The following is a 26,545-nucleotide window of genomic DNA, read 5'->3' as shown; positions in this document are numbered from 1 at the left end:
TTAGATTACAGTAATAATCTTTATGACTAAACAGGATAACCCAGAAGTCCGGTGAGGTCACATACGCCTCCAAGGTAATAACGGGAATAGCCTTGGTGGTTGCACTGCTGGCATGTATTGCTTTGGATGAAGGATTCCACACCCCCTTAAATGTACAAAACCGGAACCCCTCCCGAGAGATGAGAATTTGCACCAGTGCCCTTTACGTTTTGTGTTAAAGTGCCCTCACGAGGACGTCAGTGCCCCAACAGGGAGCTTAGCCCACCTTTCCGGATGGTCTGCCTCGTAAGCTCCGTCGGCTGTGGCCACTGTGGTTTGGAAGAAGGGTGCTTAGATGCCAGCGTCCGTTTCTGCGAAGTGTTCCGGAGACCTGTGCTTGCACAGGCGGGAAAACAGCGGTAGACCCAGACGGGAGCCACGCACCAAGGGCCCTGTCACATTAGGACGTCTGATGCGCAGACAGGACTGTTTCAGGTGGGACAGTAAAGGCGTGTTAGTATCAATGTTAAACAGCAGACGTATTTTTGGGGACTCAGGAGTGCGGGTGTTGGGGGCGTCTTTACGTTCGCTCAGCTGCGTTAAGAGCTGTTTTTAATTGAACTATACCAAGCTTTTAAAAGGCCCCCTTGTGCTACATGCAAATAAGAGCAGAATAGGTCCCTTATATGAGAAAACCACAAATCTTGAGAACAGTGGTGTTCTTTGATGTCCTTTGGCCGCGCCCTGTTTGGTTTAACTAGCGTTTCTGGTCGTGGAATTGCTGGAGTCTCAGAATTCGTTTGCTTAGAATTTCTGTGTTTCTGCCAGACGGCTTCCTGTTGACATATTCAAACCGAATCAAAGTGATTTGCGTGACATCATAAGCCATGCAAGTATAGCATTTGAAAACAGTCTAAGGCTCGGACATATTAATTAATCTATTTGGGTGTGTTTGCTTGGAAATTTGGAAAGAGGCCTGTTTTAAAATATATTCGCTTTTAGAATATAATCGGACAAAGAAAGGAATTAACCTCTATGACCTTTTAAGAGACTCAATATCTCATACTCCAACTAAGTCGTTTATTTACTGAAAGAGGGGAAAATAACAGAAACACTATACTTTAAAAATAGGCAGGCATGTCCTGCATTTTAGACAGATTATGCCTAAGCATCATCACCGTTTTTATTTATTTTTATTTATTCTCTTTTTTTTTTTTTAGGGCCACGCCCACATCATATGGAGGTTCCCAGGCTAGGGGTTGAATCGGAGCTATGGCTGATGGCCTACACCACAGCCACAGCCATGCAGGATCCCAGCCGCCTCTGCAACCTACACCACAGCTCGCAGCAACACCAGATCCCTGACCCACTGAGCGAGGCCAGGGTTCGAACCTGCATCCTCACGGATCCTAGTTGGGTTCGTTAACTGCTGAGCCACAAAGGGAACTTTCTCATCACAGTTTTTATATTAGAATCGCCTATGAAGAAGATTAAAGAAATCTCCATTATCTTTCTAAAACTACTCATTTGATATAAAAATTGAACCTGTGTATCATCTTTTATTATCAAGTAATAAACTATACATTTTTAATTTAAAATATGGACATACAGGAAAACGGACTCGCTGTGCTCTCATTTAGCTATTGATGGAATAGATTCTACCCTTAAAATACTTTAAAGTTATTAAGTACTTGACCAAGAAACTGAAGAGCTAAGAGATTTAAAGCCAAAAGGTTTGGAGCCAAAGCCAGTGGGAAAGCAAAGAGAAAATTAAAAGAAGACGTCTCTTAATATGTTATACCCTGAATATAATACGAATTTAAAAGAAAGCATCTCTGATATTAAATGTAAGTTGATAGGAAATTTTAAGTAGTGGCACTCCCAGTTTTTAAGAAACCCTTCTGTAGAGGAAGGGAAAACACCATTTCCTGCTCATCCCTAAATTCCTGCTCAATTTCGAAATTCCCATTGTGGCTCAGTGGAATGAACCTGGCCAGTATCCACGAAGACACGGTTTGATCCTTGGCCTCGTTCAGCGGGTTAAGGATCCAGCATTGCAGGGAGCTGCGATGTAAGTTGCAGATGAGGCTTGGATCCCATGTTGCTGTGGCCGTGGTGTAGCCCGGCAGCTATAGCTCCTGTTTGACCCCAGGCCTAGGAGCCTCCATATGCCACAGGTGCAGCCCTCAAAAGACAAAAACAAAGAAAAGAAGAAATTCAATTTTCAGTTCTGTTGTGCATGAAGTGTTAGGTTTAGTGACTTAGGATAATTGGCTCTAAAAACAGATCACCTGGCTTATATTCAGCTTCCTCTACTCAGGCTGTGTAACCCCAGGCAGGACATTTAACCTTCCAAAGCCTCTGTTTCTTCTGGAAGGATACCTAGAGCCTCCAGATGTTTGGTGATTACATAGTGTGCTGCATGGGACATGCCTGGCCCTGAGCAGGCGCACAGTAAACCTTAGCGCGTGTCCTGATGGAAATGAGATTTTCCTCTATTCCTAAAGAGATCTTTGCAGATAAGACCCACACTCACCGTTACTGTCAAAAGAAACGCCTGTCAAGTAAAAACGGCCCCATCAGAACGACGGTGCTAACGTTCAAAGCATCATCTGGATGTCGGGGCCGTGGGCGGATCACTGCCGCACCTGTGCCGCGCGGGTCAGAGGCTGGGAGCGCCCCAGGGAGCAGGGCGCTGCCTGCTTACGGTGCGGGACGGAGATGGATGCGGATGGAAAGAACCCGGGAGGGAAGGCGTGAACCGAGGAGAGTGTGGATCTCGGGCAACCTATGGAAAACAGGACACTGCAGTTCCGGTCCCGATGCCGTCAAACGTGGTGCCAGAAGGACCGCTCTTCCCGCGGGGGGCATCAGGGCATCGTGATCTGGGGGGCGGTGACGTGCCGGTTACCTGGAAACATGATGTTGAGATGTGAGCTCACAGAGGACCGAAATCTTTCGAAGGGAGCCAGCTCTGCTCTGGTGGGCCCAGAGGGAGCTCTGGATTTTCCTTAAGACTTTACCTGATTCCTGGGTTTACTTTTAATCACGAAAAGAGCAAGTAAGATGTTCCTGGGAAATCGAGCTCAGCCTCCGCTGCCTGTTTCTGTAGAAAGAGATTTCATGCCTGGGGGGTGTTCTGATCGCAGCGGATCCAGGCGTTAGTATTCTTCGTGCTTTCCAGCTGATGCCACACGGCGAGAGCCACCGCGCCACCCACCCCCGGTTTCATTTCCCCCAAGATGTTCTGATAAACATCAGGAGCCTGGCTCAGCCCGGATTCTGCCAACAAGTTTTGCAGCGGGCAGGTCCTAACTTAATTTCGGTCCCTGTCTTTTCCCTTTGGAAGTACAGGCACTTTCTGCTGTTTCAGTAAGTGACGTTAGCTCCTGGGCCGATAGTCATCTCAGGCTCTGAGCAGAGCAGCAGGGGGCCTCTCAGCCAGTGCTCTGCCTCCGGAGACCGAGTCTCACCCATTTTTCACGTCGCCAAGGCATGACCAAGCTGCAGATGTTCTAGAACCTTCTCTTGAATAATTTAATAGCAGGTTCTTCCTGCCTACCCGCAGTTCATGTAGCACGTTCAGGCCCGTTTCTACATCTGAAATGGAAGCATTTTGTATTTGGTGTTTTAGTTTACCCATATACGTCAGGGCTCTTGAATCATCTGTAGACTCTCATATCCCTTTGTTTATTCTAATTTCGGTAACATTTTGTATAAGTTCTGTTTCTGCTGCTTTCCTCTTTGATTCAAAAAATGTTTATTGAATGACAAACATGGGCCAGGCATTCTCCTGGACATTCGGGACAGAAGGGAGCCTAAATCTGATACAAAATTCCTGCCTTTGTGGGACTTATGGTCAAGGGGGAGGAGATAAAAGGGAAATAAATAAAATATGTGTAGTAAATGCTGTGGAGGGGGCGACGAGGCAGGGCAGGAGCAGAGGGCGGGCTGGGCTGGGCGGGGCTGTGATAGATTAAATCAGCTTTGCCCTCTTATCCGTGCAGGGCTGGCGAAGGCTCGGGCCGTAGCTAGTGACAGAAATGGTGAAAAGTGGTTGGAATCTGGGTGAGTTTCAGCCAGGCCTGAAGGAGGCAAGGGATCGAGCCACGCAGGTACCAGGAAGAGGAGAACTCCAGGTAGAAGGGATGGCACATGCAGAGGCCCTGGGGCAGGAGTGAGCCTGGGATGCTGTGAAAACTGCAAGAAGGGCCAGTGTGGCTGTGACTGGAGCAAGTGAGGGCCAAGAGAGGGTGGCGGCCTTGGCGCGGGGGGTGGGAGGGTTCGATTACTACGGCCTTGTAAGAGTTTTGTAATCATTCCGGGTATTTTCTGAGTGTCATGGAGTTATTAGATGGTTTGGAGCACGGGAGAAACCCAGTCTTTTAATGGCATCATTCTGGCTGTTCAGTTGGGATGAATCCACAGGGTCCCTGGTGGAAGCAGGGAGACCAGTTGCGAGTCTATTGCAGTAACTTAGCTGAGGGCTGTGATGGCCTGGACCAGGGTAATAGCACAGAACTGAGTCAGAGGTAGTGAAATCTGGAGGGTTTGGTTTTTTGTTGTTGCTTTTTTTTTTGTCTTTTTGTCTTTTCTAGGGCCGCACCTGTGGCATGTGGAGGTTCCCAGGCTAGGGGTCTAATCGGAGCTACAGCCACTGGCCTACACCACAGCTCACAGCAACACCAGATCCTTAACCCACTGAGCACGGCCAGGGATCAAACCCGCAACCCCATGGTTCCTAGTCGCATTCGCTAACCACTGAGCCATGACGGGAACTCCAAATCTGGAGATATTTTGAAGGCAGAACCTGTTGCTCTTAAATAAGGGCCTATCTAATATTTTCCTTTTTTTTTATTACTCAAATGAATTTATCACGGGCCTGTCTAATATTTTCCACATTCCTTTTGAAAAGTGGAGCCTCCGCACCAGCAAGTGCGCACCTGATGCTAGTCGTGGCAGAAGGTTGACTTTCGGGCTCTGTTACGTAAATTCGGCGTCATCTTGTTTTTGCAAAGAACGACAGTACCCAGCAGGGACTTCTTCCGCGTCCATTCACCGTAACTTCCCACAGTCCTGACTCGCCCATTTTTCTGCACTTGGCTTTGCTGGTCATTGGCATGGAGTGTTCGGACCCAAACTAGCGAGGATCCCGCTTGCCTGCTGTTGCTTAGGAAACAGCCGCCCTAGCCTTCTCGCAGGCTCTACCTTAGGCTATGACAGGCCCCCGGGAGGCGGTTGAGCGAGGCCCTGGGAGGAGAGAATAGGACGTAATACTGCTGCTGTCGTTATGTAGGCGCCCAGGGTTCGAGAGAAATCACACCGAGCACACCTCTTTTCCCACCTGCGCTCCAATTCCCCTCTCCCAGCTCCCTGAACAAGGCAAAGAACGCTTTTCCTCGAGCCTCTACGTAAACCTCGAAGGGGGCCTTTTATGCCTTCTTCGTCTTTCTTCTGCCCCGAAGCGGAGTGTGGGTACGAGGGGAAAAGGCAGTGTTGCAAAAACACCTGGTGGTTGTCTTGCTTCAAATGTAAGTGCACCTCACTCCTACGTTCCGGAACTCAAAGAATTTTTTTTCTTTTTTTGAAGTATTTCTGTTAGAGAGGCATACCTCGAAGATATTGTGGGTTCAAGTCCAGATGACCACAACTATGGCAATAATGCGAGTCGCGCCCATCTGGGGGCTCCCAGTGCGTAGAAAGTTATGTGTATAGGATCCTGAAGGCTACCAAGTGTGCAGTAGCATTATGTCTAAAATAGAATGTGTACATCTTAATTTAAAATATTTTATGGCTAAAAAATGTTTACCACTGTTTAAAAATGCAGGATGGGAGTTCCCATCGTGGCGCAGTGGTTAACGAATCTGACTAAGAACCATGAGGTTTCGGGTTCGATCCCTGGCCTTGCTCCGTGGGTTAAGGATCCGGCGTTGCTGTGAGCTGTGGTGTAGGTCGCAGACGTGGCTCAGATCCCACGTTGCTGTGGCTGTGGTGTAGGCCGGCAGCTACAGCTCCGATTGGACCCCTAGCCTGGGAACCTCCATATGCCGCAGGAGTGGCTCAAGAAAAGGCAAAAAGACAAAAAAAAAAAAAAAGGAGGATGGCCGCAAATCTTCCATTTGTAAAGAACACAGTATCTATGAAGTGTGATAAAATGAAATACACCTGTTCATTTCTAACAACTGAGAGAATTTCACTCGGTTTTCATTATTCATTCATTCCTCAGCTACTTACTGGGTGCTTTTTCTGGGCCAGGCATTGTCTTGCACCCTGGGGCGGGGGCAGGAGTGAAGGAGACAAAGTCCTTGTTCCTTATGATCCGTAGAAATTGTTATGCAGACACAGGTAAAACCTCGAGGAGACACCGAGTCGCGCATGGGATGAAGGTGCTGGTGTTGCTGGTGTAACTTAGGAGAAGGAAGAGGGGATGCCGGGATAGCATGCCCCTGGGGGTGCCATGGGCCCCCTGAGCTCTGTGCAGTGAGTGGCCAACAGGGCCCTTCTGTCCAGCACAGGGAACTCTGCCGAATACTCTGTGATACTCTATGTGGGAAAAGAATCTGAAAGAGAGTGCTGTGTGGATGTGTGTAACTGAATGGCTTTGCTGTCCAGCAGAAATTATCCCAGCACTGTAAAGCACCTCTACTTCAAACAGACTTTTTAAAAACTGTTTTAAAGAGGGTCGCCAGAGACAGTGTGACGTTATCATATTACTGATAATGTGACATTTTCCCAGGAGTCCAAAGGGAGTCAGAGAGAGGGTGACTCCATATGCCACAGCTGGTGGGAAAAGGCTCCTTTGCCACCGGAAGTCCTTCGGTAGTTTTCTTCTCTCTGGGCACTTCCTAAGTGACGTCATCCTGTCGGGGGCTTTAACCACCTCCTGTACCCCGATGACCCCCAAATTTGTATCTCCAGCCCAGATCTTCCCTAACTCTGGCCTCGTACATCCAGCTGTTTCTGGAGTCCCTCCACTTGGATGACTTAATCGGTGTCTCTTATTTAACGGGTCTCTACCCAAATTCCTCACCCCTCCCCAAACCCACTCTAGCATTTGTCTCTTCCCTTCGGAAAGAGTCCTCTGCGTCCTTTTGGCTTCTCGAGTCAGAAATCTCGCTGTCATCTTCTTCTCTCTCCACCTACAGCTGATCCATCAGCTATGTCATGAGTGACTTACACTGGAAAGAACTGGAAAAGCAGGAAACCGGGAGAGTCGAGATGCAGAAACTGAGGTTCCGTGGAAAGCAGGGCAGTAGTAGAAGTGTCTGCAGGTGGTATTTGATGCCGGGAAGAAAACTGAAGCTAAGGAGACATGCGTGTTAGAATTCAGTTTGATGTGACATTTCAAGTCAGATTCCCCTAAAAGAACTACGCTTTCGGGGTGGTCCACATGTTTGGATGTGTCATAATGTCAAGAATTCGTTACTTGGCAGAACTAAGGCTGTCGCCCCATGGATGGCGAAGAAACTTTAGGTACCCATGGAGATTTTTTACATAAAGTTCACCTAAAGCATAGTCTGTCCCCTGCTTCTGCAGACATTGTGTGGTCTGCATGGGGAGAGCCAGGAATCCTGGATGGTGATTTTTAAAAAGGCAATGAACATTTGAACCATGTTTTTCAAAAGGGAATCCTCTTGGCGGGCCTCTCTGCAATAAAGCAAAACACTTGGCTGAGGCATCAAGAAAGGGAGGTTCTGATCATTGTCTGGGCGCAAGAGATGGGTAATAGTTAAATGCTTTGACCAAATTAACTTGCCTGAGAACAATGAAAAGGAAGTCGGGAGTCGCTGTCCTTCTGCTTTAATTTGGCTTCCCAGTATTCAGATTCTCAGTACAGAAGTGACTTGCTGTTTTGCTGCACCGAGTTCCTGGAAGTCACGTGCAGATCCTCTAATGGAGCCTGGAATGGTGTGAAACAGGGAGCTTGCGTTCTCCACCCGCAGGTTTACCGTCAGAAGAAAAACAGGTCTGTAGCCGAGAGAAGAGCATAAGAGCCCGTCTGGGGATCCGGTAATATTCGGTTTTTCTAACTCTGCTGAGGACGTGTAAGCGCGTGCCACATCCATCCCTCCTTCACAGAAGATGCCGAGTCCTTATACCCTTAAAAAGCAGTGTAAGGAGACGCCTTATGCACTTAAAAAGCTCTTTCCTCAGCCTGCATTTCTCTCTGTGCCCCATTTGAGGCTGGCGGGTGCAGATCGCAAACTCGATTGCCCTGAATTCAGGCCTCTGACAGCGAACTCCCCAAGCAGGTGTTTGTGCCAATGGACCACAAGGCTGACTCTCCCGTAAAGGAGGTTGTCGGAGACTGAAATAACTTCTCTCGTGGCCCGGGGTGAGCTGGGCACGGGAATCTGACAGCCGAGCCGGACGTTTTCTGGTCCATTTGGAGGCTTTGTTACCTGGGGAAGATGGATTCATCTCCTTTGTACAGTTCTTCTTCTGGGGAGCTGAGCAATACCTGCCTCGTGGGTTTAATGTGGAAGCTCAATGGATAAGTTGTTTAATGCCCAGTAAATAATAGGTGCCGTTATTATTAAATGTTCATTGTTATACCTTTCCAATCCCCTTTCACAAAAGTGATTTTAAGAGTTCCTGTTGTGGCTCAGCGGGTTAAGAACCCAACTAGCATCCATGAGGATGCGGTTCTATCCCTGGCCTCGCTCAGTGGGTTAAGGATCCAGCATTGCCGTGAGCTGTGGTGTGGGTTGCAGACGTGGCTCAGATCTCGCGTTGCTGTGGCTGTGGTGTAGGCCTGCCGCTACAGCTCCGATTGGACCCCTAGCCTGGGAACCTCCATGTGCCATGGGAATGGCCCTAAAAAGATAAAAGAGAAAGAAGTGATCTTTCAAAGTTTGTTTCTTCTGTTTTCTAAAGGATTATTTTTCGTGTGATACCTCACATTAGACCTGAAGACCCCAGACCCCGAGGGGTTGTTATTCCTCGCGGTAGACTGCCTAGCACCCGAGGGGTTGTTATTCCTCGCAGTAGACTGCCTAGCACCCGAGGGGTTGTTATTCCTCGCGGTAGACTGCCTAGCACCCGAGGGGTTGTTATTCCTCGCGGTAGACTGCCTAGCACCGGGAGCACATTTGGTTGTGTGCTCTACCGATCGTGCTGATGGTTGTCCTGGCTGAGTGCTGATGTCCTCCAAGGACAGCCGTCAGGGATTGTCAGAGTGACCTCCTGTGCACGGCCCAGCAAACCTGGGAAGGAAGGCGCTTCCCTTTCCCCCATTTCAAAGAGGGGGACAGGAGTTCCCGTCGTTGCTCAGTGGTTGACGAACCCAACTAGGAACCATGAGGTTGCGGGTTCGATCCCTGGCCTTGCTCAGTGGGTTAAGGATCCGGCGTTGCCGTGAGCTGTGGTGTAGGTCGCAGACGAGGCTCAGATCCCACGTGGCTGTGGCGTAGGCTTAGCAGCTACAGCTCCGATTCCACCCCTCGCCTGGGAACCTCCATATGCCGCTGGAGCGGCCCAAGAAATGGCAAAAAAAAAAAAAAGTCAAAGAGGAGGACACAGAAGGACTGAGTGATCGGCTGACAGTCACCTGGCTCGCAGGTGGCAGAGCAAGGATTTGGAGGCGGGCCCTCGGATGTCAGTGCTATGATGCGAGAGGACGCCTTCGATGCAGCAGAACTGCGTTACTGTGAATGCCTCTTCTTGCCTTAATCACCGGAGACATACTTCCCCCCAAAAGTAGAGATTGGCCATGGAAAACGCAGCCTGTTCCTCACGGCGTCTCTTTGGCCCTTACCTGTCGTAAAACCAGAGCTCCAGACTGCATGCCGGTTCTGTACCGTTTGGGGACAAATAAGTGGGTGAAAATAATACAGAAAGCCAAACTTTTAAAAGCGTTCAAGATCACTGGGGAAAGTCTCACTTGAGCCCTGCTGTCCCTTTGGCGTTCCCCTCTGTGAGTTAAAAGAAAAGAAAGGTACAGATTCTTTATTATATCGGCTCAGTCTTGATTGGTGGGCTTCCCCTCCCTTGGGTATTTTCTTTCTTTAATCCGTTTACATGTTTTTTTGCCAGTTGCCATGGCAAAGCTCATTCCATGATGTGAGACGCCTTCGTGCTGAGGAAGGTTTTCCTAATGTTACATCCTGCATTTTCACTTCCACATTTTATCGTGGTGTTACTAGGGCAACCCAAATAATTCCATTTTCTCTTTGAAGTTGATACCTCTTAAAGCTGTTATACCCTCATGCTGACTCATTCATATTCTTACATTTTTTTCTAGTTTAATTCCTGCAGCTACTTTCTTTGCACACATGCCTTCTGCTTTTTGATAGGCATAAGAGCTAATGTACAGTGGTGTGGTGGTTAGGTATTTGGGGGATTACAAATCCGATTGAGGATTAGGAAAAGCTATGGGCTTTCTCACCAGAAAAGACACCAGTTTAAGAAAAAAAAGAATGGGTATACAATGGGGAAAGAATTGTCTTTTGAATAAATGGTGTTAGGAAAACTGGCCAGCCACATCTGAAATTATGAAACTCGAATACTGTCTTACACCAAGCACAAAAATCAATTCAAAATGAGTTAAGACCAGAACATGAGTAAGACCATAAACCTTGAAAAAAACGTTGGCGGTAAGATCACTGATCTCCGTCTTAGCAATGAGGTCTTGATGCCCAAAGCAAAGGCAAGAACAGCAAAAACAATCCGATTACATCCAACTAGAAGGCTTCTGTGCAGCCAGCGAAATCATGAACAAAATGAAAAGGCAACATATGGGGTGGGAGAAATCATTTCCAAATCATTTATCTGAAAAGTGGTTCATATAAAAAAATATGAAGAACTTGTACAACCCAAAAGGGGGGGAAAATCCGATTTTTTTAAAAAAATGGGCAGAGGGTTTGAGTAGGCATTTTCCCAAGGAAGACATGCAGATTGCCCACAAGTATGCGAACATGTGCTCAGCATCACATCAGGGAAATGCAAAGCCAGGCCGAAGGGCGATGGCCCTCACACCCAGAAAGATGAGAGAGCATGTGGGTGAAGCCTCAGAAGAAGGGCCCCTGTGCACGGTTGGTAGGATTGTAAACTGGTGCAGCCACTGTCGAAAACACTATGGAGTTTCCTCCAAAAATTAAAAATAGAACTACCATGTGGCCCAGCAATTCCACTTCTGGGTATTTATCTCAAAAAACAAACAAGCACACACACACACACTAAACTGAAAAAGATCTGCATGCCCATGTTCACTGCAGCATCATTTACACCCTTCAAAACATCAAAAAAAAAAAAAAAGGAGTTCCCGTCGTGGCGCAGTGATTAACGAATCCAACTAGGAACCATGAGGTTGCGGGTTCGGTCCCGGCCCTTGCTCAGTGGGTTAACGATCCGGCGTTGCCGTGAGCTGTGGTGTAGGTTGCAGACGCGGCTCGGATCCCGCGTTGCTGTGGCTCTGGCGTAGGCCGGGGGCTACAGCTCCGATTCCACCCCTAGCCTAGGAACCTCCATATGCCGTGGGAGCGGCCCAAGAAATAGCAACAACAACAAAAGACAAAAGACCAAAAAAAAAACAAAAACAAAAACAAAACCTGTGTCCTTCCATGAATGAACAGACAAAGTAAATGTGGTGTCTGTATTCAGTGGAATATTATTGAGTCATAAAAAGAAGGAAATCCTGCCTCGTTTGATGACATGGATGGGCCTTGAGGACATTACGCTAAGTGCAAATTAAGGGAGACAGAGAAAGACAAATAGTATATGGTCTCACTTATATGTAGGATATTTTTTTAAAAGAACCGAACTCATCGATACAGAGACCAGATCGGTGGTTACTGGAGCTGGGAGTGGGGAGATGGCTGAAGTGGGTGAAGGTTGTGGAAAGTACAGACTTCCTGTTGCAAGATAAATGGGTTGTGAGTAGGTAACGTGCGTCTGGCGGTCATATTTGACGGCGCTGCAGGGTGTCTTTTAAAGTTGCTAAGAGATCTTAAAAGTTCTCATCACAAGAAAAGAAAACTAACTACGTGTGGTGATGGATATGAGTGCGACTCACTCTGATGATGATTTCGGGGTATATGACACAGCACATCGTTATGTTGGACAGTTAAAATAACACGGCGTTACACGTCATATCTCAGTTACAAAAAGAAGTGATAGCTGGAGATGGTGAATAGTAGTCTCTCTTATCCAAATGTATTTGGTTCTTGGGTTTTGAATAGCAAGTTTTGTGAGTTTATATAGCAACTGATTTATCACACACACACAAAAAAAAAAAACTATGGCAGTCTATTTCAGTTCAGATTGTGAAAATTAGATAACCAGTTTATTCCATTTTTGTTCTTATGCCATCCCAGGGCAGTCTCGTGCTTGGTTTTAGTTGGGGTTTGGAGGGGTTTGTGGGTTTTTTTGTTGTTGTTGTTTGGTTGGTTTTAGTTCCATCCCTGGCAGGAGTTCCCAGGCCAGGGATGGAACCTGAGCCACAGTGGTGACAACGCCAGATACCCAACTAAGCCACCAGGGAACTCGTCACGCTTGGTTTTATATCTCTGTCCTCCAGCCAGTCTCTTTCCAAACCACTTGCAGAGTTCAACGGCTCGTTGGTGTGCTTCTTCCCCAGTGAGGTCTGGCTCCCATAAACCCTTTGGGTTTGAATCTGTGCAAAGAGCTGAGGAGCAAAAAGAAGGGATGGCACATCTTGAGTCTCCTTGTTTATGGATCTCTTGTCCATATATTCAGCTGTCACCTTGTATTTATTTTTTATCGCCAGTACTTGAGGCTTACTGGTTGGATACAAATGTTAAGGCGGTGGGGGGTGGGGCGGGGGGGAGGAAGGGAGAGAGGAAGAAAGAAATGGAAGAAAGAAGGCTCTCTCCAAGGGAGGAAAGGCGGGAGTAAAAAAGGCTACAGGAGACTATCTTCCGACCAAAGACTGAGCTTGCTGTGTGCAACTCGGAAGTCAGTTCCAAAGGGGGATTTCTGAGGGCGACCACTACTCCGCAGGCTGGCACATGTTTGGACGGGAGGAGTGGCCTTGGGCCCTCATGGTTGCCTTAGCTAAAGACGCCTAGTGAGTCCTGGTGACCGTCTTCCCTTTCAGTATAAGAACATGTGGCTTGTCACCCCATGTCACGTGGAGTCTGAACCAGCTCAAGCTACCCCACCCGTAGATAGAAAACGCCAGGTCCAGCCTTATTCAAATCCACAGACAAAACCTTTCTCATAAATGATGGAGGACCAAATGATACATCTCAAAGGGGGAACCAAAAGCCATCACAGTGCAGACTTTCATTCTGCCTGGAACGTTCTCTGGGCCCCGGCCTCCAACTTCACCTGGGTAACTTTTCCTGCCTATACCTGTTGTCATACAGATGTCACTTCCTAAACCCCCAGTAGCTCAGGTCCTCCGTGTACTACCAAAGCATCCTGAACTTGCATTTCATCATTCCTGTCACCATGGTGATTAAATGTCTTTCTACCTAACGTGAGATTCAGCAGGACAGGTGTTACGTCTGTCTTAATCATTGGTGTAGCCACATCATTGAGCTCAATACCGTGTCGATAAAAGCTCTGCTGGTCCTTGTAGAGAGAAAGACTAAAGCTGCCAGTCACCGAGGTAGGAGCTAGGATACTGTATCTGTCCTTGAAAAACTTTGGAGTAACTGTCTCCAGTGACGATGTGTTCTTCTCTCAGCCTCCAGAAAGGATGAATCAGGATCCCATGGTCTTCTCCACCTCCTTCCCCCCAATCCCAGTCCTTTCCCAGAAGTGAGTCCAACACTTTCTGTATCTAAGAACATTGAGTAGAAATGAACCAACGTATCTTTTCACCAGTGTCTGTTTCTTTGTTGAATAATTTACTTTGTTTTTGAAGAAACAATTTTTTTTATATAATCAATGTGAAAATTATTTAACTGTATTTTTAAAATGTTTCCATTACAGCTGGTTTACAGTGTTCTGTCAATTGTCTACTGTACAGCATGGTGACCCAGTTACACTTACGTGTATACATTCTTTTTTCTCACGTTGTCCTGCTCCGTCACAGGTGACCAGACATAGTCCCCAGGGCTCCACAGCAGCATCTCATTGCCAATCCATTCCAAAGGCAAGAGTCTGAGGAAACAATTTTATTTCATGTCTGTATAACCATTTTCTAGGGCCCTGAAACATCTATTTCGTTTTTAACATGGGTCATCTGGAAATAGGATTAAACATTACGGGACAAGTAAAAACAAACACACCCCCACAGTTGTTCCATAAACCTTGTTTTTTCCCTTGGCCCTAAGCCACCCAAAAGATCATTCGCTCATTCCTAAATCCCATTTTACTGCGGAACTTCCAACGATCACTCAGCTTTGAGATGTCTGACTTTTAAAAGTAGCTTAGCTTGTTTCAGCCTCACCTTTTCCTTCTCAATCTAAGTTTCGAAATAGATGTCTGTGGCCTTTCTACCGTTTCGCAGTATTTGTGATTAATCTTTCACACCTTCCAGTTTAACAGCTCTTGAGTCAATTGTGCTCCTCTCAGTCTTCCCCGATCCACCTTTTCATCCTGCTTATGAAGTCGTTTGAGCAAAACCACTTGAGATACTGGATGTCATCATACAAGTTGAAGTATTCCCGGGTTTCAGTATCTTGTTCCTGTTTTCTGGGTCTTTGAGTTGTTTTTAAAGATATATTTGGCAGGGCTCTCGACATCTTTGAGATCGTTTTCTCAGCAAGCCCTCGTCTGGCCCCAAGCCATTTTTCTTACTAATAATAGTAACTGCAAATAAACAATTTCAAGATATTATACAGTTTGTCTGTAAAGATGGCACTGTTTTAGGTCTGATTCCAAGTTAGTTGATGGGCTCTAAATTTTTCTGCGTATTTTCTTCTTGCTGACAAAGACAAATAAGTCTGATGGCACTTGGACTGTTCTTGTAACTTTGTTTTTAATGAGTTATTCATTTGTTCGACAAGAGTATATTGAGCACCTGTTATGTGCCAAAGACCATTAGGTGTTGCGAACAACGGAGACAAACCTCCATCCGGAAGCCGCAGAAATGAATGGAAAGTGGTGTCGATGACAGGGGCCCCCAAGAGAGGTCCGCCGCGCTGTGAGACCTGGATCTGACCGGACAGGGAGATCAAGAACGGCTTCCCTGAGTCAGTGGTACCAGAGCCAAGGTCTGCAAGATGCAGAGGAGTCTGAAAAGTGAGGGGAGGTTGAAAGAACATTCTAGTTGTAGTTGTAGGTTAGCAAGGGCCTGCTACTATGGCTTCCATCTCCTGGGTGGTGACTTTTCAAGAGCCCCTGTGCAGTCAAGTAATGTAGTATATCAGCTACTTGTGTGTGTGTGTGTGTGTCTTTTTGTCTTTTTAGGGCCACACGCATGGCACATGGAGGTTCCCAGGTGAGGGGTCTAATCGGAGCCACAGCTGCTGGCCTACACCGCAGACACAGCAACGCCAGATCTGAGCCACATCTGCAAACTACACCACAGCTCATGGCAACACCAGATCCTTAACCCACTGAGTGAGACCAGGGATCAAACCCGCAAGCCCATGGTTCCTTGTCGGATTCACTAACCACTGAGCCACAGTGGGAACTCCTAGTGAGTTGATTTATATTTTCCAAGCATTTTCTTCCTTTCGATTTTTGGCTCAGTCTAGACCTGAGAGACCCGTGGCCGTTGGCCATATTCTCCTAGAGCCTTCATATAAAGAATCTTTTTCTGCCCATCCTCGGCTTCTGGAATGTGAGGCTTTTGAGGACTGAGTATCATCATGTTAGATTTTATTCAGCTTTGCTATGAGCATGTAAGAGTTGGAAGAGGGAACCCATATAATGTCTAACTTGGAAAAGATGCCCATTAAAGCAATGGGTTAACTTCAGAGCCAAACCCAACAAGTGTGTTTCTTTTCAGCACAAAGCCTTGCATTAAATATTTATTGGCTTGAGGGACAGAAACCCAGTACTCCAGTTTTCAGGTGCATTCATGTCAGTTTTATTTTTCTGAAATAAAGAAACTCCGGTGGTTGTTACTTTCCTCCTTTGGTTCCCCTCCCCCCCTTGGAAGCGGCAGGATCCACACTTCTTCTTTCCATCGTGGATTTCACTGAGCATGGCCAACAGGGAAGACAGACCACGAGCTAATTTCTTGAGAACAACATTCTTGAAAGGCCCCAAAGAGATCTATTCAGCATTTAATGTTTTTCTGCTGTTGCCAACCCTTCCACGGTCCCTTGTCTTAAAAGGGAAATTTTGAAGAGTAGATTTTTGTAAGGTGAGTTTAATGAAAAAGAAACTTAAAATGGCCATATTCTAAATCCATTGGTCTTTCAGTCTCTCATTTTAACCACCGATCTCTTGTTTCTTGGGGAGAGCGACTTTGTTTCCTAGTGGTTGTCCTTAATATGGCTGGAAATTGAAATTTTTATCCTATTTTAAAAAATAAAAGCTTAGTGGCAAAATTTTCATAACAAGTTGCTGTAGCTTCCCGGTCACTCTTTCGGTGGGTGCTCTGTTTTCATAAGTATCAGTCTATCTATGTTTGTGAAAGTTGTTTATAAACACACAGAACTCTCTGTTGAAACACAAAAGCCAGCTGCCCTCCCCACAGAATCCTTAGGAACTCAACGCGACAAACCATTGAGCATTTTAGGCCCAATGAACAAGCGATGGGAGAGAGAAGGTGACACCTGCCTTTTCAGGCTACTCTGGTCTGGGAAGAATGAACAGTAACTCTCGTCTTAATGTCCCGGAGGGCAGGGTGTCCCCGTCCCTCCCACCTCCCTCTCCTCACCATTCCTTCCTCAGAAAGCTTCCTTCCAGGTGGGGGTGGCGTCTGGCCCTTGCTGTGTTTGACTTCTCTGGCCTGTGCTGTACATTCAGCGTGTCCGCTGCTGAGACTATTGTGCTCTCTTTGTTCGGGCAGGGAAACTGGGCTCGGAGATGAACCTCCCTGTTTTTGACCATTGGAGGAAGGGAAAAATCATCTTGAAAACAGTCTTTAGAGATTTACTCAGTTGAAATCCAGCCTTAGGTTTTGAATGCAGAGGCGGATAAGAACTGAACATTTGTCCAAATCACAAGAATGGGATCAAGCCTTTAAGGGGAAACCCAGGGTCCTTTCAAGGTTTAGCATCCTTTGGGGTGGTTGGGGGGCTTTCAGGGTACACGAGCTCCTGGAAGACAGTCGCAGGCTTAAAGAAGGAGGAACCAGTGTGGAGGCAGAGGTGGCTGAGACCTGTGCGGTGCGGGGAGCGGAGGCCTTATTTCTCAGAGACGGTAGGTGTGTCCCGGGGAGCAGAGGGAGGGAGGGAATGACCACCTCTGATGGTCAGGTTTTTAAAAACGATGAGATCATAATTTAGCCTCATTTTCAAAACAGATTTCTGAGTTTAAATGTACTTAAAATGTACACAACCAACATTACGTAAATTAGTGTCATATAAATGCAGCCAAAGCTCTTTGACAAAGCTCCCAACGAAATCGAGACCTCACCAAGAGTTATAAGTGCAGTGTTTCTAAACCGTGATACTGTCAATAAGGCTTTTAGGTTTGGCTCTGTTCTCTGTCACTTGTTTCTTGATAGGATAATGTTCTGATAAGAGAGTCACAAGATGTGGCCATGGGCTACAAGCTGGTGCCTGAGGAGTCATTATCATCCCTCAGTACCTCCCTTTGTCACCAGTGACATTGTACATTAAAATGTCCATGATCCTTGCTGTTGCCATTATAAATTATTCCCAACTCTTGCCCTCTTCTCAGTCTCCTCCGTAGTGGATGTTCTTTCCGTAATCATTGTTTACAACGCGAGGCCGTTGGTAAGCGTCACTTCTTTCTTACAGCGTCCGACTCGAACAGAGGATGATAAAATAGAAGAATCTGGCCTTTTACAAAGTGCTCGGTGTGGTGGTGTCTGTCTGTGTATGCCTGTGTGTGTGTGTTTAGGCTCTTCGAATTTAACAACTGTGTATTGAGGCTCTGTGCTGACATTGCTCAGTGCTCTAGAAGATACAGAGATCAGCGGGATACAAAAGCTGACCTCAGTGAGATGAAAACAGCAAGCTCTAAAGGCTCCACTGGCACTGGGAACAGTAGCCACGGGCACAGAGAGGATCAGTTGCAATTCATGCTTTTGTAGGAATGGCTTTAATTGCATGTCCCCCCGTTAGCGCTCCGAGGAGAAGGGCGGGCACCTGGTCTGCGTTGTTCACTTCCGTTCCCCCAGCACCTAGCACAGGGCCTGATGTATCTTACACTCTATGTTTTTAATGTATACTTCCACATGCATTTTAATACACATGTTATTATTATAATGCTGTAATTACTTATGGCCGGCCCCTGCGTAAATGAACCTATGCTTGTGAGAGAGAAAAATCAGCTACCGATAATAATATATAACACATTTTTAGTGAATTAAAAGCTTAGGACTGAGCTAAAGATAACTGTGAAAATTGTTAGGTAAAGCAATGGCCTTTGTTGGAACCGAAATGAAGCACAGTGATTAAAGGGATTTTCTCTAAATCGGGGAAGAGTATGGTGAGAAAGAGGTATAATCAACTAAGATTGATTAAGAGAGAACCAGAACTGCCAGGTAGGAATGATTTTTGTTCCCCGCCACCCTTGGGAAAATAGGTTATGCTCAACCTGCATCCTTTCCAAATAAAGCGATGGGGCCATTCCTTTAACAGAGGACAATGGAAACATCCAGGGAGATAACAGCACAGAAGTTTATCCGATGGGTTGGGAGTTCACCTTGGCCTCTTATGATGCCCTCTGAGTCTAAATTTCTCCTTTATGGGATTCTAGGAGCACTATAGTTTAAGAACCACTTGCATGTATTAATAATAGTTTATTTTTTATTTTATATTTTCAAATAGGGACATGAAAAGAGAAATTGATATTAGAGAAATTTTATTGAAGCCATTTGTTTCTTGGTGTATTTTAGATTCTTTACATTCAGGTCAGCATGATGTAGTGTTAGCTAAGAGGTAAGCTTCGATCAGAAGCCCTGGATCACCCCTAGCTCTGTTCCTTGAACGTGGTGCCTAATCGCGCTTGGCTCAAGTTTTTCATTCATGAAACGAGAGAGAGTGGATGACTTCTGAAAGTGCCTTTCAGGTTCTGCACTGTTATAACCCATCCCCGAGTTTCTCGAAGGTAAATATATTTCTATAGAACCATGTAATTATGGCCTTCTTTAGTGAATTTTTCTAAAAATTATTGCCGTGCATGTACCGCAACTGCCGAGTGAAATACAATGTGCGGGTCGTGCTCTCCTGAGAGAGAATGATATTTTTTTATAAAATAAGAAAGTTTGGCTTTTGATCCTGTTTTTATTTCCACCTTTGCTCTACCGTAAGAAAAGTAACTTGCTCTTTAATTGATGTTTTGAGCACTTGCTGATGACTTTATTTTGATTGGGAGAAGCACGAAGAACCCGCAAGAACTCACGGTATTTCTGTGTGCTTCCTCTTTGACTCTCCTTCTCTGCGTTGGCCTCACCTGCGCTACCCTCCCGGCTCTGCCCTGTGGATTCTTCCTCTCGTGGCAGTACTCAGCAGACACATGCTCTGCTTGTGCAATCATTATTTCTAAAATGAAGAGCAGTCGCACCCCCTTTCTTCATTAAAATTACTAGTTATTCACTGATTTATTAACTCAATTACTAAATTGCTGGTTATTCAGCAAATATCGAGTGCCTACTACTACTAATAAAAAAAAAGCACTATTGTTTACGTACTGGGACATACCAATATACAAAATAGAATTGAAAAGAAAGTTCCTGCCATCATGAAGCGTTCTTTTAAAGGAGGCATTCCTTATATTAAGGCATATAAATATTTTTTGAGGAGTTCCTGTCGTGGCGCAGTAGTTAACGAATCCAACTAGGAACCATGAGGTTGCGGGTTTGATCCCTGCCCTTGCTTAGTGGGTTAAGGATCCAGCATTGCTGTGAGCTGTGGTGTAGGTCGCAGACATGGCTTGGATCCTGCGTTGCTGTGGCTCTGGCGTAGGCCAGTGGCTACAGCTCCAATTCGACCCCTAGCCTGGGAACCTCCATATGCCACAGGAGCAGCCCAAGAAAAGGCAAAAAGACCAAAAAAAAAAAATTTTTTTGACAGATTGGATGTGAGACATAAAATATAGAATACTCAAGGATGACTCCAAATACTTTGGTCTAAGCAACTGGAAAGATGGAGTTGCCATCAGCTGAGGAAAGTTGCAGGAACAGGGCTTTGCGGCGTGTCGGGGAGGTGTGGATGAGAGAATGGAACTGGAGCTGGCTTGGGAGCTACTGAGTCTCATGTGTCCGTGGATGTCCAGAAGGATCTCCCGAGCAGGCGGCTGGTCCGTGAGTCTGGAGGCAAATATGAATTCAGGTTTAGAATAGATGGCATAAGGCACTGTGGCTTGACGCACTCCGGGGAGAAGATGCCTCAGGGAAGAGAATTGGACCAGACTGAGCACCAAAGTCAGAGGCCAGGGCGAAGACAAGCCAAGGAACGGCAGAGGGAGCCGCATGGAAAACAGGAGGAAAACCTGACAGCTGTCGCACCCTGAGAGCCAAGTGGCGAGTGGTCATTTTACACCCGATACGGAAGATAGAGCAGGTGAGGTGAGGGCTGAGAGCGGACCCACACATGTAGCCGCACAGATGGATGATGTATGTGGGTTTTCTTCCCCGTAAGATTCCTGTTGCATTTTTTAATTCCTTTTCATGAAGACCCCTTGCCGGGTAACCGATGCGGTTACTTACCACCGTCACTTGGATGGGCTCTCGTTTCCTTGAACAGTGTGTGGCGGTCCAGTCCAAAGACGATGCCGTTTTCCAACGGCCAGAAAGATGTGGAACAAGCACAGTGAGCTGGGCCTTCCACCCGGGAGCCGCTGGGGAACAGTGTTAGCAACTGGATTTGAGCCTAAGTAGTGTATGTTTGATATTATTAGAGTCATGGGGTAATAAATGGAGTGGAATTCGTTCTGGATAATTAATTCTGGAGAAGATATTAAAAACTTCCTGAGAGGACAACAGATTGTTTCAGGAGGAGCCAAATAAACGAAAGAAATAAGACACTCTGGGTTTGCAACTAACTTTACCAGTATTCTTCGCCAAACAATTATATGATGTGATAGTTTTGAGAAGTAAAGGCTTATAGACACTAGAGCCATTAAAATGACTCTTGGTAATAAATATTTTTAGGAAAAGAATGCATGTGGATTTCTCCAAAAGGATATAGAGGCAAATACACAACACAAAGTAAAAGTTTATATATTCTTTTTTAAACTATGGATCATTTGCAGGGTTGTGTCCATTTCTGCTGCACCGCATAGTGACCCAGTCTCACACACACACATACACACACACACACACACACACACACACGCGTGTGTACCTTTTCTCGTGCCGTCTTCCATCATGTCCCCCCGCCCCAAGACACTGGACATGGTCCCCGTGCTGTACGGCGGGGCCTTATTGCTCATCCACAGTCCAAATGTAGTCGTTTGCATCCACCAACCATATATTCTTAATTAGACTACGAGGATCGCTCCAAAGACATTACATAAGCTAAAATCTTACATAACGGGTTAGAAATCGGAGTAGGAAGAAATATAATCATTTTGTTTCTGGTTTGGGTTTTTGTTTGTTTGGTATTTTGGGTTTTTTTTTGGGGGGGGGGTTTGGCTGTGCCTGCAGCATATGGAAGTTCCTGGGCCAGGGATCAAACTCGCACCACAGCCATGCCCCGAACCACCCCAGTGACAATGCCAGATCCTTAACCTGTTGCACCACAAGAGAACTCCTGTATTTCTAAAATACAAAAAAAACTAAATATAAAATGAAATTTTTCTGATGGCTCTTTAGGGGAAGAGACTAGGCAGTTTATTCAGAAGCAGCTCCTTCAGCTTGAAACAACCCCCGAAATGGTTGTTTCTGTCATTGGGAAACTAGTGAAAGAGAAATTGTTGTCACTGTAATGCATAGCTTTAATAGATGCTGAAATGTGTGAAGGAATATAAATTCTTTTTTCAATTAATTTTGGAGTTTTTTTAGTCGACTTCTCCTTTGTTTCCTCCCCAAATTATTTTTTGCAGCAAGAAAAAAGGGGGGGGGGTATTCTTCATGGGCACATACTTACAACCTAAAAGAAAAAAATATTTCGTTTAATGTCTTCCTTGAGCCAGTACAAGTTATTAAGACCTCTTGGCACCTGACTACATTTCATAATGATACACAGCGCGATGAGACGGAGCCCACATAGAGCCTTCTGAGTTCCAGGGACATCCTTGAGTTGAACGTTGAATTAGCCACCTTATCATAATACGCCATTTCAATTGAATAAAACACAGATTATTCAGACTTGAGTCTGGGGAAAGATGCTTCCTCCAAACAAAGTGAGCTTGACGCCTCAAGAAAATGCCTGATAATATTTGCCACCAGAAATAAAATTCAGACTCTCAACCCATGATTAGACTTTTGGAAAACAGGTGTCCACCACTGAGTTTGACAGCTTCCCATTACTTAAAAACTTTTCTGACGAAAGCAGTGGTGATATCATTGAAAACGTGGTTTTTAAATAGAAATTGGAAGTTTTACACAACTGAGTGAGCTAGTATTTTCCAGACGACTCAAGTGTGTTACAAAATTGTGCATGGCTAAAAGGTCTATTTAAAGTACAAGACAGACGAGTAAGTTTGAAAGGTTCCTTGGTACAGCCTTCAGTGTCCATATTGCAATTAACTAAGTTAGTTTGATATATTATCAAAAGTTAATATCCACAATTATCTGAAAAGTCTGTTAGGATACTCCTCCTTTTTCTAACTGCTTCTATATTTAATTGATAAATTTTAATCGAGACAACTTATCACAGCTGCCTGAATGAAGAGGCAGATATGAGAATCCAGCTATATTCTATGAAGCCAGCTGGTAAACGGGATTTGAAAAGATGTGAAATAATGCCATGATTCTCACTAGTTTTTTGTTTGTTCTAGAGGATGTGGTTACTTTTCGTAATAATAGAATTTATGTTAACTTGCAACGGGTTTGTTATTTTTCATGAGTTAATACGTGTTTCTGAGATTTCTTGGCTTTCACTGCCAGTGTGGCCGTGCTGATCCGTATCACCCACACGAGAAACCCCCCTGGCCGTCCTCCACACGGCATCTCAGACCGTGCAGGGGTCCTGAGATCAAAGGGCTTGAGGACCTTGGCTCTACATGGGTGTATTTCACTCCTGACGTGGTTCCTCGCTGCAGGGAGCAAACCCTGTGCCCTCCAAGGTGCAGGGGAATTGATGATGAAGGCGACAATAACCAACTCTATGAAAGGTGGGAGACGGCATCGTGGGTACCATGCTTGTCAGGGTTGTCAGCGCAGGCGGCAAGGGGGACCCCACGTTTGATTGGGGGACCATTGCTCTAGGAACAGTCATCTGACTTCACCCATTCATTTAACAGACGGGGGTCCTGGGCCTCTCATTTGGCGGGCACTGTGGGAAGGGACAGGGGTGCAAAATAGAATAAGACGATATTCTGGGCAGACGGTGGAAGTTGAGACGAGTTAGTGCCTGTGACCGCCACTGCACGGCTGTGGCCAGGAACCATGTGGGGCCATGAGATTGTGATGATCCGTTGAGAAGAAAAAGGTCACGTAGCATCAGGAAAGCCAAACTTTGACCTCGTCTGAACTGTTGATGACATGAGGACTCGGCAGAGTCCTTTAGCTTGGATGGCTTAGCTTCCATACAAGTTTCCAGAACCCGCGTATGCATAAGGCATAGGTTCTCCTTTCCAGAAGCTTGCAGCCTGGTGGCGGTGGGTAACACAGGGGAGTTAAGAAAAGTCGTGTTTCAACAAAAGGAGGACGTCGAATCCGTCGCTGCGCAGATGTCAAGGAGGTGCTTCAGGGATACGGGCCGGGTTGAGTGGCTGGATCTTCATCATGCCAAGGAAGGCAAATGACCGCTTAAGAAAAAGTCAGGGAAAGCAGCAGGATGGCATGGAACACATCCTAATAGTTTCCAGAGATCGCCACCAGTGGACTCAGAGAACAGGCTCCGATTTTCTTTGGGCTGCTTATTGTCTAGCATTTAATTCAGCACCAGGGAGGAGGAGGAGGAGATCCAGGAGAAAAAGGCTTGGGAGGATACGCACCAAATGTAGCCTTCCCCCGTCTTGACGCAGACTAAACCACTCGCCAGGGTGGAGAGCTGGGTGATCGGCTCCGAGGATGGCAAAAGGGAGAGCAGCTGTCTGTGAGGCCCGCCCTGGGCACCCTTATTTCCTGCCGTGAGATGAGGGGCAGATCTTCTTTGCCCGGGAGCCGGGTGATTGACTTTGCGTCCTAGATCACAGTAACGGCAGCGGGACCGGGCAGCGAGAAGGGACAATGCAGACCAGGAACGGGATGTGGTCCCCTTTCCCCAGAGCCTCAGCTGCGCCCTGTTCATTGATCCGCCCTCGTGTAGATAGAGAGAGAGCTGTTTCCAGGGAAAACTCATGCTCAGAGGATGAGTCTGAGGGTCACAGTGAAATACAAGGAGTGTAGGAAATAGAGGGAAAAGCCAAAGCCAGAGCCAGGGGTTCCCACTGTGGCTCAGCAGGTTGAGGACCCAGCGTTGTATCTGTGAGGACGCAGGTTCCATCCCTGGCCTCACTCAGTGGGTTAAGGATCTGGCGTTGCCGTGAGCTGTGGTGTGGCTCGCAGACAAGGCTCAGATCTGGTGTTGCTGTGGCTGTGGTGTAGACCTCAGCTGCAGCTCCAATTCCACCCCTGGCCTGGGAACTTCCGTATGCCGCAGGTATGACTATTAAAAAAAGAAAAGAAAAAAAAAAGCACAGGGACCAAAAACAAGGGGGGGGGGGCAAGAAAATAATGACGCTGTCCTCCCCAGTACCTCCTCCTCCCCCAATAAGAGTGTCCCTCTTGCAAGAAAACGACCAGTGGCCAAAAAGAAAAAGAAAAAAGAAAACATCCCCAGAGAGCAAGCAAAATGCTTTACAAATAAGGCTTGAATACATAATCAGTACAAAAAAAAAAATGTAATGCCAACCAATGCTGAGGTTACACTTAAAAATGTTTTAAACGACCACCCAAGATGATAAGATAAAAAGCAAAAACCTTTCAAAGCGTGGGCTCTGCGCCTTCCGGCATCTTTGTGTTCTGTTTAGGGGGTGGGAGGGTCCAGCCAATGGCACCCTGCTCTTTGGTCCTTGGAGCCCGAGGGCACTGAGCGATGCGACGAGGGTTGATAAAGGCCCTTGCTTCCCACGGGGGGCTCCTTATTTCCGCAGCTGGGGGCTTCCTCTAAGATGCTCCCGAAAACCCTAAGGTGCTCCTGGGCCCATGGAGCCACTGAGTCCGATGGTTTGAAGCAGAACTTCAAAAGCCGTTCACAGTGCGGTCTGTGCTAAAGATGAAAGCATGGCTGTAAGGATCAATTAATTCCGCAGCAATGTCTCCTTTCGCAGAACCATGATTCCCGTGACCGAGTTCCGGCAGTTCTCTGAGCAGCAGCCTGCCTTCCGGGTGCTGAAGCCGTGGTGGGACGTGTTTACCGATTACCTGTCGGTGGCCATGCTGATGATCGGTGTGTTTGGCTGCACGTTGCAGGTGGGTGCCTGGACGCGTGTCACAGCGGAGCCAGGGCAAGGGAGCTGGCCGCCTGATTTTTAACCGTGCATGTATTCGAATGTATTTATTCGTGGCTCTTCTCCACGTGCATCTGGTGCTTGTAATCATGGCACCGAGCCTGAAACCCAATTGACCGAACTCTCCTAATAAGGTAAATGTGGTACTTGCAGGATTGCACTGAGCTCAGAGAGTGCTGGACTCCAGCCAAGTAATATGGGGTGTCCGTCACGTCCAGAGGGGGGTCGCGTATCTTCCAGAGTTGGCTTTGCAGGAGAATATAGCATGGATATCCACAGTGCCGTTTACAGTGTTAAAATGAAACTTGTTTCTTTGTCTCTTATATTTACCACTGATAAGGTTTTCTGGAAGAACTGAGGTTTTGATGAGATATTATCTTACATGATGTTTAGTTCTGAATTAAAATGTAACTGAATCACGGAGTTCCCCTCGTGGCACAGTGGTTAACGAATCCAACTAGGAACCATGAGGTTGCGGTTTGATCCCTGGCCTTGCTCAGTGGGTTAAGGATCCAGCGTGGCCATGAGCTGGGGTGTAGGTCGCAGATGTGGCTTGGATCCAGCGTTGCTGTGGCTCTGGCATAGGCCGGCGGCTGCAGCTCCCATTCAACCCCTAGCCTGGGAACCTCCATATGCCATGGGAGCGGCCCTAGAAAAGGCAAAAAGACAAAAAAAAAAAAGTAACTGAATCATAATCATTCTATGTAGAGAATATATATTCATATCCTGGATCCAGATTTTTTTTGCATACCTGTGTGCCAGGCACTATACTCTGAGGACGTATATACCAATAAGCAGTTCATCTTTAGCAGGAAACAAACGAGCCATCAGAAGAGGTTGTGTCCGGGTGTTCAGCATCACTCATTATTAGAGAAATGCAAATTGAAACTACTAGGAGGTACCACCTTACACCAGCCAGAATGGCCATCATCCAAAAGTCTGAAAACAATAAACAATGGGGAGAGGG

At 46.4% G+C, this 26,545-nt stretch overlaps 1 protein-coding gene across 3 annotated transcripts in view; it reads left to right on the top strand.

Annotated features, from left to right (window-relative positions):
• LRRC8C (leucine rich repeat containing 8 VRAC subunit C) overlaps positions 1-26,545 on the top strand; it is a 122,155-nt gene that overhangs the window by 61,016 nt on the left and 34,594 nt on the right. For 2 of the 3 annotated variants that reach the window (XM_047785347.1, XM_047785346.1), the window contains exon 2: positions 25,399-25,540. The exons of the other annotated variant lie outside the window; for it this stretch is intronic. In XM_047785347.1, coding sequence (XP_047641303.1) covers positions 25,403-25,540 — 138 coding nt within the window. In that variant the 5' untranslated portion in view covers positions 25,399-25,402. The remainder of the gene's footprint in view (positions 1-25,398; positions 25,541-26,545) is intronic. 3 annotated transcript variants of the gene reach the window in all.

The sequence above is a fragment of the Phacochoerus africanus genome, chromosome 6, assembly GCF_016906955.1.
Source record: "Phacochoerus africanus isolate WHEZ1 chromosome 6, ROS_Pafr_v1, whole genome shotgun sequence".
Classification (NCBI taxonomy): Eukaryota; Metazoa; Chordata; class Mammalia; order Artiodactyla; family Suidae; genus Phacochoerus; species Phacochoerus africanus.
Note: the sequence above shows the minus strand (reverse complement) of the source record. Positions and strands in the feature narration are given on the sequence as shown.